Here is a 17619-nt window from a genome sequence, read left to right on the forward strand (position 1 = left end):
GCTAACAACTCTTCCAAAGAAGCCATATTTGTTCAGTCTTTTTATAACTGTGCTGTCGTGAACTTTCATAAGCCAGCTGAGGCCTGTAGAGTCTGAGATGTAGTGTTTCACTGATTTTATTTAGTTTTTTGTAATTTCTTTGAGCATTGCACTGTCTGACCTTGTCATGAGTTGAATGTTTTCCTTCCGTCCGTCCATCCATCCATCCATCCATCCATCCATCCATCCATCCACTTTCTGCTGCTTATCCAAGGCTGCATCAAGGAGTAGCAGTCCAATCATAGAAGTCTAGCTGAGGCATTCCCAAGCCAGCCAGAGTCATAAACTCTCCAGCGTGTGCCCCAGGATACACAGAAGAACATGTCAGAACATGCCACTTAGAAGGTGCCCAGGAAACATCTTTACAGATACCCGAATCACCTCATCTGGATCTTTTTTTTAAGGTTGTGTAGTAGTGGGTCTGCTTTAGGTCCCTCACAAATGATCAAGCTCCTCATTCTGTCATAATGGAGAAGCCTGGCCACCCTTCCACTAAGGTCATATCTGCCACTAGTATCCATAGTCTCATTCTTTTGGTAACTACCCAGAGCTTGACTTTTAGAGCTCTGCATGAAAGAGCACCAACATACCGCTGTGAACATTTTCATCAATACATCCCCAGCATGTCCCTGAGCTGATATGGTCAGGGCCTCCTGGCTGTGCGTCATACAATACTGAGAGCTAAAGGTGACAGAGCTATTAAAATAGTAGTCCCCAGATGAGAGTGCAAAAGCGAAGCTCTCAATTTACCGGTCAATCTATGTCCCTACCCTCACCTGTGGTCACGATATGGTCACATACTGTATGGTCTCGGATAAGCGGAAGAAGATGGATGGATGGATGGATGGATGGATGGATGGATGGATGGATGGATAACTGTATTTTAACATTCAAGTGACAAACCCCTCAAGTGGCCATAATAACTGGACAGTGGAAGGATAAAGTCAGTAATATTACTAGAGGATAAAAAAGAGAGGAAACCTGAATGTGCATTAAGAAGGTTGTTCCAATTGAAATTAAACATCAACAGTTCTCTGAATTTGATAGTTGTGACAAAAAGACGTTAGGGAAGTACCTTGTTTCAAAAATGTCTGCTTCACACCAGCTGTTTGGTTTTTTTTAACCACAAAGCTTCAGAAATACACACATGACTCACTGTGTGGCTTTCTGTAAAGATAAGCCATCCTGTCCATTTCTTTAACCTCAGTTAACAGACAGTGTATCATTTCTGTCTTTCCTGTGTTCCTCAGTTAGGCTCAATAGATTAAGCCTGATTGGCCGTAATGAGTTTAGGGACCTCAAAAATGACTGGAAATATGCTGGAAGTATTGAGAATGGTTCTCACTCTTCTACTTCTTGCTTCTATCCGTCAAGGTAATTCTTTGCATTTTTGGGGTTGTTTTTTTTTTTTTGCTTGTGTGTGTTATGATTTATCAGCAAAGATGGGTATTCAATATTATATTCAATAAAAATATTGACTTTAACACTATCTGATGTGTCTGACAGGGATCCAGGGTGCTGAGTTGTTCCGTTATGAAAAGATGGAAGCTGTAGTGGGCCAGAATGTTTCCTTACCCTGCATTGTAAAAGGTCCTACTGATAACAAGATTGTCAGTATTGAATGGAGTAAGGAAAACACAAAGCTGTGTGTGTACAGCCAACTTTATGGAATCCATCTATTCTGGAAAAATATTACCATCCAGATTGAGAACAACAGTGCTGATGCACTGGGTTCCCATTTAAAACTTTCTGATGTGAAGAAATCGGATGAAGGCATCTATGTTTGTGACATGGCCACCTTTCCTGATGGATCCAAAAAGGTTGAAACACAGCTAATAATCAAAGGTAAGAGAACCTAGTACGCACAAAGCCATATCTAAGTACCTAAACCAGACTTTGTAGACCACCCAGGATTTAATATTTAAATAGAAATACACAACATCTTTTTATCTAATGCTGTATTGCATATATTTCACATTACTTGTGGTTGCATCAGAGCACTCAGTCTCTGCCAGTCTCAGCAGTTATTTACCGCTCAGCAAATCCAAGTAAGAACGAAAAGAACACATTTAGGAGCTTTGCTAAAAGACACAGTTTTCTTTTTCATATTACTTGTCTCATAACACACGACACAATACACTCTTCTGTTTAGCTGAAGGGATGTTGTGATCACAACAGTGGCAGAAGACATATTACAAAATGTGCTTTTCACATCAGTTAGTTGGTTGGTTTTTTTTGTTTTTGTTTTTTTTGTGTGTGTGTGTGTGATTAAATCTAATTAATCTCATGCTTTCCTCAATAGATGACATTAAAATAACATGTGATGTGAATGGCACTGTTGATGTCCAAAATGGAGAAAATGTGACAATTCGCTGCAGATTATTTCCAAATGCAGAGTACAGCTGGACCAAGGTAAAGGAAATGTGGAATTTGAAACTGAATTTAACTCTGACATCTTTTCAAAATAAAAGGTTTTTATGTGCTACATAATCATGCTTTGCCCCAGAATGATGAACTGTTGTCAGAGACTGAATCTCTGGAGCTCGTGAGGGTGACTGATGCTGATGCAGGGGTTTATACACTGACTGTCAACACAGGAAGCAAACATGTGCATGAAGAGTTTGTGGTCACAGTGCTAACGACAACCACAAGTTTGAAGACAGGTGAGCGTCTTCAGTTCGTTGCTGCTGTTTGCCTCTTTGTGTCTGTTTCGAAGCTGGAAGCCATGTGAAGAGAACGTGAGAACTCGTGTCATGAATGCTTCATAGCATGGGTTTCCATAACTGAGCAGCTCCTGTTGGTGCAAGATGGCCGAGTATTATTAAATACCAAATTGCATATGAATCCCAAATATATATATATAATGATTTATTTTGAATCTGTACAGTACATTATTGCTAACAGGAATATTCTTTGTTCCACTATCTTGACAGTGTCATCATGGGGTATGACTGTATCAGCAGACATCGGTCTTACTACATCAGCAACACCTGAGCTTTCTACTCCCAACAATGGCATCACCACCACTGGTATCAATATTCTAAACACCACCAATGTTACCATCACCCCTATAGAGTCATATAAACCTTTTTTACAAATTCTACACATGCAATTGTTATGCCACTACCACACAGTCTTACACCCAAGAAAAAATTCAAACTCTGATTGCAAAGGTAGTCACTAGAGATGATGGTGAGAATTGAAAACTGCTAGGGCTGGTAGTGAGTTCAGGAGTCTGATGGCTTGTGGGAAAAAGCTATTCCACAGTCTGTCTGAAGGAGAGAAAAGAGTCCATGTTAGGGGTGTGAGGGGTCAAGCACGGTGCAGGAGGCCTTACTAATGCAGCGCTTGTGGAAGATGTCCTGTAGCAGAGGGAGAGATGTTCCAATGATCTTGGCAGCTGCTTTAGCAATCCATTGTAGTTTGCTGAGATCACCAACATTGCAGTTGCCGAACCACACGAAGATGCCGCTGGTCAGAATGCTCTCTATGGTGCCCCTGTAGAACGGACTAATTTATGCATTTTGTTTTGGACTTCCAACAAAGTGAATACCTTTGCTTGTGAATATAGGAAAAGGTCATACTGGTGGAAGAAAAATCAGCCCGAATTAGGCAAACAACAACAGATATAAATTCTCAAAAGGCAAAACCTGAAAAGCCAAAGTTTCTTTGCCTTCACCATCAGCATCTTGTGAAATATGTGAAACTATTGCTCAGCCTCCAGCTAGAGGCCCTTTCCAGGTAGAAAACTCATTAAGGGGAGCATCTACTTCTAGGAAAGCTAGAAACTATGGAGGAGGATTGAAAGACATACAGTGGCTTACAAAAGTATTCGGCCCCCTTGAACTTTCCCACATTTTGTCACATTACAGCCACAAACATGAATCAATTTTATTGGAATTCCACGTGAAAGACCAATACAAAGTGGTGTACACGTGAGAAGTGGAACGAAAATCATACATGATTCCAAACATTTTTTACAAATAAATAACTGCAAAGTGGGGTGTGCACCTGTGTGTAATCTAATGTCAGTACAAATACAGCTGCTCTGTGACGGCCTCAGAGGTTGTCTAAGAATATTGGGAGCAACAACACCATGAAGTCCAAAGAACACACCAGACAGATCAGGGATAAAGTTATTGAGAAATTTAAAGCAGGCTTGGGCTACAAAAAGATTTCTCAAGCCTTGAACATCCCACGAAGCACTGTTCAAGCGAACATTCAGAAATGGAGGGAGTATGGCACAACTGTAAACCTACCAAGACAAGGCCGTCCACCTAAACTCACAGGCCGAACAAGGAGAGCGCTGATCAGAAATGCAGCCAAGAGACCCATGGTGACTCTGGACGAGCTGCAGAGATCAGACAACTATTAGTCGTGCACTGCACAAAGTTGGCCTTTATGGAAGAGTGGCAAGAAGAAAGCCATTGTTAACAGAAAACCATAAGAAGTCCCGTTTGCAGTTTGCCACAAGCCATGTGGGGGACACAGCAAACATGTGAAAGAAGGTGCTCTGGTCAGATGAGACCAAAATGGAACTTTTTGGCCAAAGTGCAAAACGCTATGTGTGGCGGAAAACTAACACTGCACATCACTCTGAACACACCATCCCCACTGTCAAATATGGTGGTGGCAGCATCATGCTCTGGGGGTGCTTCTCTTCAGCAGGGACAGGGAAGCTGGTCAGAGTTGATGGGAAGATGGATGGAGCCAAATACAGGGCAATCTTGGAAGAAAAACTCTTGGAGTCTGCAAAAGACTTGAGACTGGGGCGGAGGTTCACCTTCCAGCAGGACAACGACCCTAAACATAAAGCCAGGGCAACAATAGAATGGTTTAAAACAAAACATATCCATGTGTTAGAATGGCCCAGTCAAAGTCCAGATCTGAATCCAATCGAGAATCTGTGGCAAGATCTGAAAACTGCTGTTCACAAACGCTGTCCATCTAATCTGACTGAGCTGGAGCTGTTTTGCAAAGAAGAATGGGCAAGGATTTCAGTCTCTAGATGTGCAAAGCTGGTAGAGACATACCCTAAAAGACTGACAGCTGTAATTGCAGCAAAAGGTGGTTCTACAAAGTATTGACTCAGGGGGGCTGAATAATTACGCACACCCCACTTTTCAGTTATTTATTTGTAAAAAATGTTTGGAATCATGTATGATTTTCGTTCCACTTCTCACGTGTACACCACTTTGTATTGGTCTTTCACCTGGAATTCCAATAAAATTGATTCATGTTTGTGGCTGTAATGTGACAAAATGTGGGAAAGTTCAAGGGGGCCGAATACTTTTGCAAGCCACTGTACTTCTGTCCCTCAGGCAAAAAGATTTCACATTGTAGGTTTACATTTATTATCAATATTTGTTGAAGTCTGCTCAGTTTCACCAGAGCAAGACAATCAATATATATCTGCAACATCTGTTTCTTAGATACAGAGCCATTATTGGTGTTTCGATATGGAGTTGTTCTGATGCTGGTATTTAGTGCCCTGGCTGTCTTTCTCTATGCAAGGCAAATAAAAAAAACAAAACAGGTAAAAGTCTTACTGTCTATTTATTTAAATGTCCTCTCTGCCTGCTTACATTGAGTTTTCTGTGAAAGACATAAAAAATTGTGCTATCTGTCAAAATATCCAATAGATGTGCATACAATACATGACCTGTACATGCTTTACAGATTCAAGTAACCGTCTAACAATGCCACAAGTCAATATTTGTGCTCTGACTCTTCCTAGGATGGATCTACCACCTCCTTTCAATCTTCACCTTCAGTCAAGTATACAGCTGCAAGATAGAGCAAGACTACAACAGAGCCAAGCAAATGTAGCTCGGTGCAGAGGTGTTTTCAGGATTTTTTTTAATGGGGTGGCAATCACTGATTTATTGGGGTGTGTGTGTGTATAGCTTTGCAGTTATAGCTGTTGATGATTTCAGTTACTTTTAATTTTAATTAAGTTACATCACTCAGTCTCAGAATTCAGGTTATTTCAGTCCCACTGCCACAGGTCAGTGGTGGATCTGGAAAATTTTACATGAGGGGCAAGATGTCTAGGCAGGGTGGCACATACCTCTTTAGAATATTATGTGAAAATCCCTCATATGTAAATGGAGTCAATAAAATATCCACAAAAACACTTTAAATAGCCTTTTGGACAAACAAGCAATTAGTTTTCACAAGTATTTTAGGCATAGCAGGGGACCCCCCCCCCCCCGTAGATCCGCCTCTGTCACAGGTGCACATAGACGTGCAGCCTTTCAGACATTTGTGAAGGTATGGGATATTCTAAAGAGCTTCCTGTATTTGAATGTGGTACTGTAATAGAATACCACTGTTGCAACAAGTCAGAACTTGAAATGTCTTTCCTCCTAGATTTTCACGTAAGTGGTATTATTGCAAAGTGAAGGTGTTTAGGAAACACAGCAGCTAGATAATTTTACCTGAGGGGAGAATTCTATGTCTACAAAGTCTGTAAAAGTCTAAGAATAATAAAGTAAGTAAAACACAAGTAAACTTTTATTTGTATAGTATGTAGAGGGCATATCCCACAAACAAGATATAATTATTTTTTTTAAAAACTCAATACAGGTATTACAATAAAAACTATAAATGCTTTATTGTAATTTATTTTACTTTACTTTTAGTTAGTTTTACCCAAAAAATCTCTTCAGTTAGCTTAGTTCTAGTTAACTATAACTACCCTGGTGCTGCTGTTCCCTCTTCAAATTCCCACAGTGTAAATGTAAATGAAGAGCAGCATGAGTTGATCTGCTGTAAGAAATGACAAATGAATAAAATGATGACTGCTTTTGACTTTGATGAAGAATCTGAATGTTCAATTTAAAACTGATGCGTTGTTTTTAATTGTAGTCTTTTTTGTTTTTGTTTTTGTTATTGCTTGGTACACAGGACATAGACACACAAAGGTGTCTGTGCCCTGCACAGGTCTGATGTTTGTGCCATTTTTGTAAATACATGTGTGAGCAATAAATGATGAAAAACTGGGAATATGATGGATATTGTTTTAAAGAATTTAACTTTCTCTGCATTTTATTATTTTTGTTTTATGGTTAGACAGAAAGCTAAATAGTATCATGTTTTGTCTATGCTAGGCAGACTGCAGCTGTACTATGTATGGCTGTTTGACCCCTTTGCAAAGGGAAATTAAAACTATACACTTGTAAAGTTAAAAGTTCTGTCATTGTAATAATTTGAAGCAACATAAAGCTCTGCGTTTGCTCAGTATCTGTAAACTCTAAAAGGTTGTGCAACATATTAATATTTTTTATTTATTTTGAGCCTCTTATGCATACTGCTATAAAAATGCAAACATATATTTCTTGGCTGAGCTCACGCACAGGCATTTGATGATTCTCACACTCCTCCAGACTATTTTATATTCACACAATAACATAATGTGGCTTGAAGGCATGAGGGCTGGGTTTACAGGAACATATGTACAGTAGATTCAGTCTCTCTCACATATGCATCCATGTATATCCTATTAAAGCATTTAATATTTTTGCATCTACTGCATACTTCTGCAACCAACCAAAGTACGTATAGGCCAGCACTTTTGTTTGTTTTATTCCCCCAGAGAACAGATAACAACTGCCCAAACAGCTGAATATCCAATTCAAATTCAAAATAAATCTGTGTTTCTGTTAACGGGCTAAAACTAATCACTAAAAGTATTTTTGATACAGACCCGCTTATCCACCTCTGTTACTTGGTCCATGTTTAGAACACCGTGATGTTCTCAATTAAAAGTTATCCTCAGTTACCCTACCGCAATACAAAACGGCACCAGTGCCTGTTGTGTAATTTTTATTTTCTCTAAGAGCAAGATTCGGGTATTGCTCTTGTTAAGTTAGTGCTTTTAGTTTCGTTAATATTTAACGATCTGACTAACTTGTGATGCCAGCACGTAAACTGTTAACTCGTTGTATAAAGGGGCAGTACAGACACTCGCAAAGTCTTGTTACTTCACTGACGTCTCCTCAGGGTGGCGAGGCGAGGTCACAAGTTCCCAAACACAGCCCCACAGCAATCACACACTCCCCCCACAGGGAGGGCGGAGAAAGACACGGAACGCACTCAAACTGCACTCTAGTCAGGTCAAAGTTACTGAAAACTGCTGCCGCTGCTGAGCTCTGACAGGTGGAATGACCAACTATCCTTCACACTCCAATGGTATGCAGAGTCTCCGGAAAGAGCACCTGTATAAGGTGCTGGTCATCGGAGACCTGGGGGTCGGGAAGACTTCCATCATCAGGCGTTACGTCCACCACACCTACTCGACTAATTACCGGGCTACGATCGGAGTTGACTTCGCCCTTAAAGTGTTAAACTGGGATTCAGAGACGGTGCGGCTCCAGCTGTGGGACATTGCAGGTAGGGCAGTGAAGAAGCTGAGTGTGTGTTACGTGTTGTATCTGTCTTTAGGTTTGACAGCAGGCCAAATAAACTGGCAACTTGCATTTCCTCCACAAAAGTTTATGAGGGGTGTAAGGGATCTGTATTGTACGCTGTTTACACCATTTTTCCTCCTTTTGGTATTTTAAAATATGAAATGTAAAAGAACTAGTGGAGGAGGAAAAGTCAGAAAATTTGTAGCAGTGCTGCTTAGTTCCTGAAAAAAAGATCCTTTGGGTAGATAACACTTATCTTCTAAGTGACAACGAGGCATGACTCTTCTATATTTATGAAACGTTCACAACATAGAGATGCACTGTCACTGTGGAGAGCTGGTATCTGACACAACCCACGTTCTCTCTTTCTCTCTCTCTCAGACACACGAACACACACACATACAAATTGCTTAGAGAAGACCAGCACACTGTTGTTCAGTCATTCATTTAAGGTATGATGTTGCATCATGTGATTAGAGCCATGTGAGGGAGATTTAAAGGAGTAACAGGAGTGTTTTGTAGCCCTAATAAAAAACAAAACTACCTTACTCAGTCACAACGAGCAAAGTGAGACACACACAGAGGTACATGCCTTATGGGTTTAATTTTGCTTCATTAAATTAAATGATTATGTCAGGGTCAAGTAAATATAGTAAGTCACATCTGATTTAGTTTGTCTACCTGCTTGAATTAATCCAGATGAGCAGATAGGCACTGAGGAGTGAAACATTAATCCTTTTTTCATCATGCGGGGAATACATTTCATATGCTTTGATTGGAAGTCATGCAAAACTGTAAAGTGCACCATGGGCTTACTGAATGACAGTTTGTCAAGTGACAAATGTGACACGTCTGTCTGTGACTTCTCTTACACAATGGCAATTATTTATATACAGCCTTGCACGAAAGGAGGAAGCTATCAATTTCCCCTTACTCATGATGCAAATGGCAACATTTTGTCTTTGTCAGAGAGCTTTTATTAAAGCCAGAAGTGGCCTCTCATCCATTAGTATTAACTTTTCTGCTTAGAGGACATTTCCTGCACAGCAAGCAGGATGCACACACCTACACGCTCTGTTCCGGACCAACAAGTCAAATTAGACAGCAAAACACGCATCCCTGAGGGAATGTGTTGTTGACAGCTAACCTGCTCCTCACGCACCTAATTTTCATTTCTTGCACAAGCACAGATGAACCCACATACATCCACCTGCATGCATCTTCCATACAGACTTTTCACATGCGTACAGGGATAAATGCTGTTTTAGCCTACTTGCAAACTGCAGGTCTAAATTAAGCAAATCAAGCAGTCACATTGGCCATATGTTTATGTGCGACATGATGGTAAGGCTACAGGAATGTGCTGTTTCATGGGAATGCAGGCACTGCTGACTGCAGTCAGCTGTATTAGTTGTTTTGCTGCAAACATGCAGGAAAAACCATGAAAATCTGTCATTGGATCTGATGCTGGCAGCAACAACGCTGTCTTACGAATGAATGAATCTCCCTGTTTGTCTGTGTTTGTGAATCACAGGTCAGGAGCGTTTTGGGAACATGACACGAGTGTACTACCGTGAAGCCATGGGGGCCTTCATAGTGTTCGACGTGACACGGCCAACAACCTTTGAGGCTGTCGTTAAGTGGAAAGAAGATCTGGATTCTAAATTAATGCTGGCTAATGGAAAGAGCATCGCCACCGTTCTGCTGGCCAACAAGTGTGACCAGGGCAGGGAGCTGACCAACAATGGCATCAAAATGGACCAGTTTTGCAAGGACCACGGCTTTGTCGGTTGGTTTGAGACTTCTGCCAAGGTGCGACCAAAGTACAGTTATAATAAGTTTGCTACAGTTTGCTAGTCATTTCCGAAGTATGGAATGACACTGATTCCTAAACAAACACAGAACATACCTCATTTTTCCTAACATCATATAACAAACACTCCCTTCCTATTGGAAGTCTTTTAAGCTGCTATAGTTCCCATCTCTCCCATTAACATGTACCCACAGCTTCCCTGCATCCTTCTCCACCAGCACATAGCATCCAACTGTAAGCGGTGGGGGATATTGACTCATCTCTCCCTAATTTTACATATAAAATATTTGCAGGGAATAATGAGCCAAGAGCCTAGATGCCAAATGCTGACTATATTGTGCTGCTTTAATCAATCAGTCATTTTAAAATAGTCTTATCTGACTGAAACAGAGCTTTTTTTTAGCTTTGTTCCTGAGTGTCAGAAGAGAAGACAAACTAAGGTAATCAGTTGCTGCTCAGAGCAACCATTTAACAAACACATACAACCCCGAGCAAGAGTGCAACTAGGGATACTTCCCAAAATATAAGCACTGTTTAGGATTGAAAGACTACCAGCCATCTCTGAGTCCCACTCTGGTCACTTTAGTCAGAAACGATCATCTCCACAGAGCTAACTGGGCTTTCATATGCTCATGAAATACATTTACAGTGCAGGGTTAGAAGAAATTCCAAAAGTTATTGTTAACTGTCTGGTGTTCAAAAACTCCCACATCACGGGGAGTTCTGCTTCCAATCAAAACCCCACTGTTTTCAGTTCTGTTCTTGAGTGGGCGTTATAAAACCTCAGTTTGATAACATATATATTTTCTACCTGCTTAATGTGGATAATTTGTGTTTTAGGCACCATATAATTTGCTGTATTTATGATATACAGTATTTGGTATTCTGGGATCTTGACCATTTAAATTACTAGGTTTAAATAAAATGTTCATGCTCAGTACTCTGTGTGTTTGTCGACACTTCCAGAAGAACTCCGTAAAACTGTTTAACTTTTATGCTGCTGCCTTGAATTCTGCCAATATTGCATTCACTTACACATCTGCTGTTGACACTGACGTGTTGGAGCTGCTTGTGGCATCAAGACTCGACATTCTGAAAGGTCAAAGTTTTATAAGGTGCAGATTTGCCCAGAAGTGTCAGAGGTAGACTATACAAACAGATGTACCCACCCCTTATGTGGAGAAGCCCGAAGAACGTTTACTGCATTTATTTAAAGACGTACATACATGATGGTGTTTGTGTGACTGTAAAAGCAGTCCGATTGGTCACATTTTTAAAAGTGGGGTCATCTAAATGCTTCTAATGCTCTGTTAGTGTTCAGACACAAGGTTAGTAAAACTGGGACATTGTTTTAATGAGTTCTTCTCTCTCATATAGGACAATCTCAACATCAGTGAAGCTGCAAACTTCCTAGTCAAACACATCATGGCCACAGAAAACGACATCCTGAAAACTGTGGTACCCGACACCATCTCGCCGCAGCTCAACTCCAACAGGCAGATGAGCTGCTCTGGCTGCTTGAAATAATGAAAGGACAGATCAGTGTGAGAACTGAAAAAGAATGGATGCACAGCAGGACTAAGAGGCAAAGCCATCTGAATCTTACAAGGAAAGGGGAGCAGTGGTGGTGTGTACTATGAAACGGTTGGAACAGTTTGGTTCAGCTCTTTGGTCCAAACTAGAGTTGAACATTTTAGTTTGTTGCGCTTTTGAGGAGCAAACCCAAGCTTGCAGACTGAAGTCACTTGAAGTTGCTCATTTATTTAACAGTTTTTGTTGTAACGTGCCATGCTGCGAGTGAGAAGTTTTTGCCGGAATAATGAAATAACACTGCTGTCTGTGCTTTTCGTCACGATGTGGTGTGTTGAGCCAGAGAGCATAGACACAAATCTCTGGTCATCTCTGCCTATTTTTTTTTTTAACCTGATTCAATTTTTACTCTTACAACAACAGCTCGCTTTGAAAAAAGACTGGCAACATCTTCACCTCATGAATGGTGTGAAAGTTCTCCCAATACCCTTGATGCAACACACCCAAAGGACTCAATGCAAATACACATCTTTAATTTTATTCTGCACTAGCCAAAGAAAAACAGTACTGACCTCTTTCAGAGGATCCCATATATTTTTTTTGTTGCTATTTTTTAATTATGTGAATTTTGCACTTTTTTTTTTTTAATCAAATAGGTTGTTTATATAATTAACTTTGAGTATTTAACACTGGGTAATGTACCAAGATAAACTGCTTCAAATCTGTCACACAACTAACAAACTTTAATTTGTTGGTTATATCTGTAGTAACAGTTTGGTTGTGGCAAGAAGCTGCAAAGAAGTGGAGTGAAATATTTTAGGCACACAAACATCCTGGAGCCTGCTTGCTGTTAGCAGACTTTTATGGCCATGGAACAGACGTGCTGGAGCAATTCAAGTTTTATGTGGTCAAAGATTTCCCAGACATATGTCTTTGTCAATAGTAGGGGAGTGGTTGTCATACTGCTAAACACTGGGTTTTAGGCTACAACATCTAAATGGTAAATGGACTGCTTTGTTATTGATCTCTCATAGTGCCTTACACTACAAGCCACACTCACAGAGCGTCTTACTCACAAGGACAGTTCGGTTAATTTCAGCTGGAGCCGTGGACCAAATCATCAGTTTCCGATTAGCAAAACTTCACAGTGTTAGTTTGGCCCACGCTACCTCCTGAGTCACACTTTTATCAGAAGTGATTATTAAGTGTCTGTGTATGTAATTTTTCTTCATCAGAACCTAACCCCTTGTATCCATGGTAACTGGAGTCTTTTTGGAGTATCCTCCAACATCTTTGTGAAGCTATTTCTCTCTGTTTGCAGGCACACATCAACGCTCGTTCCCATATAGACAGATTTCTGTAATCTCTGCATCCTTGTTCCTGTTCTCATTTTTTTTAATTGTTTCACTGTGTTTTTTACTCTTAGCTTAGCTATTTGAAGTTTTTCTTTTGTATGTTTTCTGCTTTTTTTCCCTCTGCTTTCTTCTATTCTTTGATTTACATTTTATACATTAGGTACATTATGCAGATACTGTATTCATCATCTGCTACATACCGTGGGATTTAGTACTTAACCTGATTGTCCAGCCAGTAGCCTTGCATTGACCCTGCTCCTTTGTACTCCTTGCTAGTATTATCCTTTAAATTCATTCTTTTGTTCTTCTTCAGTGAATTAAGACAGAAAAGATTTGACCTGATATAAATTTAAGTTAGCTCTCATATCCTGATCTGGATCAGCCCACTAATCTGGATTAAATTAATTGTTTGGTCTGTTGGGATTTCTGCTAATGTACTATGGGAGGTTACTTCCATAGCTCACCGAGGTTTATATGGCAGTGTCATGTGGTAGTGTGAGTTTTTATTGGTTATTTACAGCATGCACAAGGGTGGATTTAAACAATCTCCTCTCCACAGAAAAATGTCACATTTTTTAGCTCATCATGAGAGCGTCTGAAGTCATGCATCTGTCTTATGATATCAGAATGGCGGCGTTACACTTTACAGGCACAGGAAAATATGCTGTGAGAAATCATTGTATGATGTGTTTGAGAAGCAAAGAAAGACTTAACATCACTTCTTCAGTTGTTATGCTGTGTGAAGATTGTACTTGTGTATTTATTTTAAAGCTGTGAAATCAGTTAACACATATAAACCATGTTATCTGTTTTTCTAACACTTTCACAAGACTTCATAAAACAATGACTTTATTCATCCTCTTTAACCTGAAACAAACATTTATTTTCTGATCACTCTGAGGACCACTGTAAGACAGTGAACAGAAAATCAGTGTCTAACTTTTATTAGTTTAATAAAAATTAGACATTGAGTTTGTGTGTGTGTGTGTGTATGTGTGTGTGTGTGAGGCTGATTCAGAACTTGATTCAGGCTGATTCTCATAAGGAAGCCACATGATTGTTGATTAATCTCTGCCCTAGGGTTTAGCAGATTAGGTCATCTGCTTGTGGCATGTTAAGGCATCCTTACCAAGAAAGCATCAAAGCATTTTAGAGCTCGGTCATCTGAAAACCATCAAGCTGTACATTGATGAAACAAAGGATTTCCAGAAAAGTGAGAAAGGACAAAATAAGATAAAGAAAGTCACTGGGCTACCATGCGCTTCCAGCCAGAAGAGGTTCAGTTGTCTTTTGTCTATAAATCTGCAAAGCAGCAATCTAGGGATGGAAAAGTATTTTTCAAAAGGATAAACACCTATTTTATTTTTTATTTTATTTTTTTTATTTCTTTTTATTTTTTAATTTTTTATTTATTTATTTTTTTTTGTTATTTCAATTTTTATTTGGAACCAAGGATGTACATGTTATATCACACCACAACAGCTTTCACATTATTATTTTTTTGGTAACACATTTAACCCAAAACCAATAAAGAAAGTAGGTAAATAAGGTAATATTAACATAACTTTGAGGAGGTTAGCAAGTAGGGAGCGGAAGTATCTGCTATAAATGATAATACGTCGTTATCAAGGATCCCCAGAACTTAAAAACTTTTCCTCTTCCTGTCTTAAAATAAATGTCAGCTTTTCAATCGCGTAAATGTCGTGAACTACATTAATCTAGTCCTCAAGTGAAGGAGAGTCTTTCACCAACCATTTTCTTGTCAGAGTCAATTCAATTTTGTACAGATATTTGTTTTCAAACTCATCCAGTGTATCTGCTCTCAAACCTAAATATAAGATCTTGAAAGAAAAGGGGACTGTTATCTTAAATAGTCTTTCCATAGCTATCTTTAGCTGAGACCAGTGTTGCTGGAGTTGTGGGGAAGTTCAAAAACACATGAAAATGGTTTGTATTTTGTCTCCATGAAACCTCCAGCAACACAATTCTTTATTTAGGAAACTACTTTTTGCAGGTGTCCTGAAAAATCTTATGTTCTCTAATTGATGCTCTGATGGTGATGGTGAAGAGGATTGTCTAACTCTGAAAGGCTGTAACATCTAAATCATAATTTTCATATTTATACTATTCATTTGACCCTTCTTGTCCTGTCTTGCACTGTCAGGGGGCAGGATAGAAACAAAGCATGGCATTTCTCTCAGTCAGGATGGTTAAGATCCCAAATCAAACCAGAAAAATATCCCCAAATAGCAGAACAGCCCTCGACTGTAAACAGGTCAGGGTTTGTTTTTTCCTTTAATTTGTCACCAATCTGTAAATGAATCACTGAAAAGCTGTTTGAGGATATTAGTCACAAAATATGGCATTCAAAAAAAACAAACGGCAATTTTTATTTCATTCTCTGTTTATTCTTAAAGTTTAAACTCATTGTGTGATGAAAGATGGGGCAGATTTAACTCTTGATTTCTGGAATTTGGAGACACGAGCACATTAAGGCATGCTCTGTGTGGCTCTCGGGCTCTGCCAAAGAACCACCTACAGAAAATGTCCATATATTCTCTGTGAGACAGGAAGAGCGAGAGAAGCTGGTAGTAAGAGAAGATCAAAGAGACACGGCGCTAAAATGTTACAGCAACAAAAGGTTACCAAGGAGTCAGTGGAGGTAAACCAACAGACACGCTGAATTTGTCATCATAACTGCTTTAAAAAACATAAAACGTTTCACACTGATTAAAACAGATCGCTCTGTACTTTATTAGCACACAATCAGCTACCGTAATTAATCTCATGTGACAAGTTTGATAATTCAGTTACAAGTATGGAGATCATAAAAATGACTTGGTCTGATGATCTGACAGTGCCTTTCTCCCTGTGGTCACTGCCAAGAATTGTTCATGTGGAGCCACCTCTTGTAAAGTTAGGCACATTGCAGCTGCTTTTACTTCAAGACTCACACATACCAGTTAGTCACTGAGAAGTGAAACAGCTCATATGAATTACATTTGTATTTTTATACAAATCCTAAACTTTACTTGCTATAAACCGGGGTCATATACAAATATGACTCATTCAGTGCATTTCCAAGCTGTCCAATTTCTGCAGACAAAGAGAAAGAAAGAAAAAACAAGTGCAGCCACTCGAGAATGACTGGATTTTGAACTTAATCACATTTTGTGAATAACAGCAGATCTTTCCCAGGCTAAAGACCACCTGCTTTAAGGTGATTTCCTCATCTTTAAGCCCTTGGAACTTATCGTTTGTCAGTTCCCAACCAATCAATTTGGCCAAATTAACCTGCTTGACCTTTCGCGTCCAGTTTCATACATTCTTTCACCCTGAGTAAGCTGCGAGAATGACTGATAATATTGCGATTAACAAACCTTGGTGTAGTGTTGAAGTCATCCAGTGCACGTGGTGCTGTTTTTGCTCACTTAAAAGAAAACTAAGAGATGAAATAAAAACACTGCCAATTAAATCAGCCTCCTGACAGGGGGGGGCAATGATGAAAAGGGGGAAAACAAAGGGAAGATCAGGAAGGAGATTAAAAAGCACAGAGGTGAGACAAAGTGGTAGAGAGTGTCTATGTTCTAAAGGGAGTAATATTAAGAATGTAGCGTAGTAATAAATCATTAATATGTCTGTCCAATTTGAAAGATGAGTCCTCTGAAGACCCGGTGAGCTAAGTTATCTGTCATACATGCTAAGAAATATTACATCTCATTAACGTTACTGATGTTTTTTGGGATTAAAAGTGAAGGACAAAGAAACATATTTTACTGTTTGGGAAACTTTATGCTTCTTTATTCAGTTTAATATTGGGGTTTTTTGTTTTGTTTTTACATATGGTCTAAAAATAAGAAAAAAGCGGGAATGCATTTGCAAAAGTTCATAGAAAGAAACAGTACTTTTGGGACATGACTTAAAAAACACACACAATCAATAGAAGAGCTCAATGTAGTACAAACTACTCGTCTGTACTTAGTGGAATGATTGCATATACACACACACTGCCACTAGAGGGCAATACGCACCTACGTTATCACGCATTTCTTGTGCAGTCTGCAGTCAGCTTGAAAGAGAAAGCAAAAGATTGTTTTGTCATTGTCCCTCAAAGCTTACAGTCATCGAAAACACAGTGTGGTTACTCAGCATATCTGATTTACACTATTGTTCAAATCAAATTTTACACTAATCAGTTCAAGTCCAGCTACACTCAGGTGATTATTATGAGTGACAACAATTTCATAAATGGCAAACATATAATAACAGCAAATGGTGAACAGAAAAATCAGAAGAGAAGCCGCAAAGCAACAAAGGCTAAACGCTACAGAAAGCATATTAAAAAACGGAATGACGAATAGAGAAAAAAAAAGTGCAGTTGCTAGAATAGAGTCTAAAAGACAACCATAAAACTGTTTGTACATCTGAATCTATCATTGCGTTATTTATTGCGCGCCTATTGATCTTTTCC

General features: G+C 39.3%; 2 protein-coding genes across 2 annotated transcripts; both read left to right on the plus strand.

The window, feature by feature from the left end:
• The first annotated feature begins 1264 nt into the window (after positions 1 to 1264).
• LOC102079160 (nectin-3-like protein) lies at positions 1265 to 5883 on the plus strand. The gene is made up of 6 exons (XM_019363560.2): positions 1265 to 1413; positions 1546 to 1884; positions 2342 to 2451; positions 2546 to 2702; positions 2973 to 3068; positions 5777 to 5883. Exons 1-6 carry the CDS (start codon positions 1323 to 1325, stop codon positions 5866 to 5868), a joined length of 885 nt encoding a protein of 294 aa, XP_019219105.1. The 5' UTR covers positions 1265 to 1322; the 3' UTR covers positions 5869 to 5883.
• A 2137-nt stretch (positions 5884 to 8020) lies between these two features.
• rab38b (RAB38b, member of RAS oncogene family) lies at positions 8021 to 17279 on the plus strand. The gene is made up of 3 exons (XM_003446889.5): positions 8021 to 8433; positions 9985 to 10262; positions 11641 to 17279. Exons 1-3 carry the CDS (start codon positions 8205 to 8207, stop codon positions 11788 to 11790), a joined length of 657 nt encoding a protein of 218 aa, XP_003446937.2. The 5' UTR covers positions 8021 to 8204; the 3' UTR covers positions 11791 to 17279.
• The last annotated feature ends 340 nt before the right edge of the window (positions 17280 to 17619 follow it).

The sequence above is a fragment of the Oreochromis niloticus genome, linkage group LG10, assembly GCF_001858045.2.
Source record: "Oreochromis niloticus isolate F11D_XX linkage group LG10, O_niloticus_UMD_NMBU, whole genome shotgun sequence".
NCBI lineage: Eukaryota > Metazoa > Chordata > Actinopteri > Cichliformes > Cichlidae > Oreochromis > Oreochromis niloticus.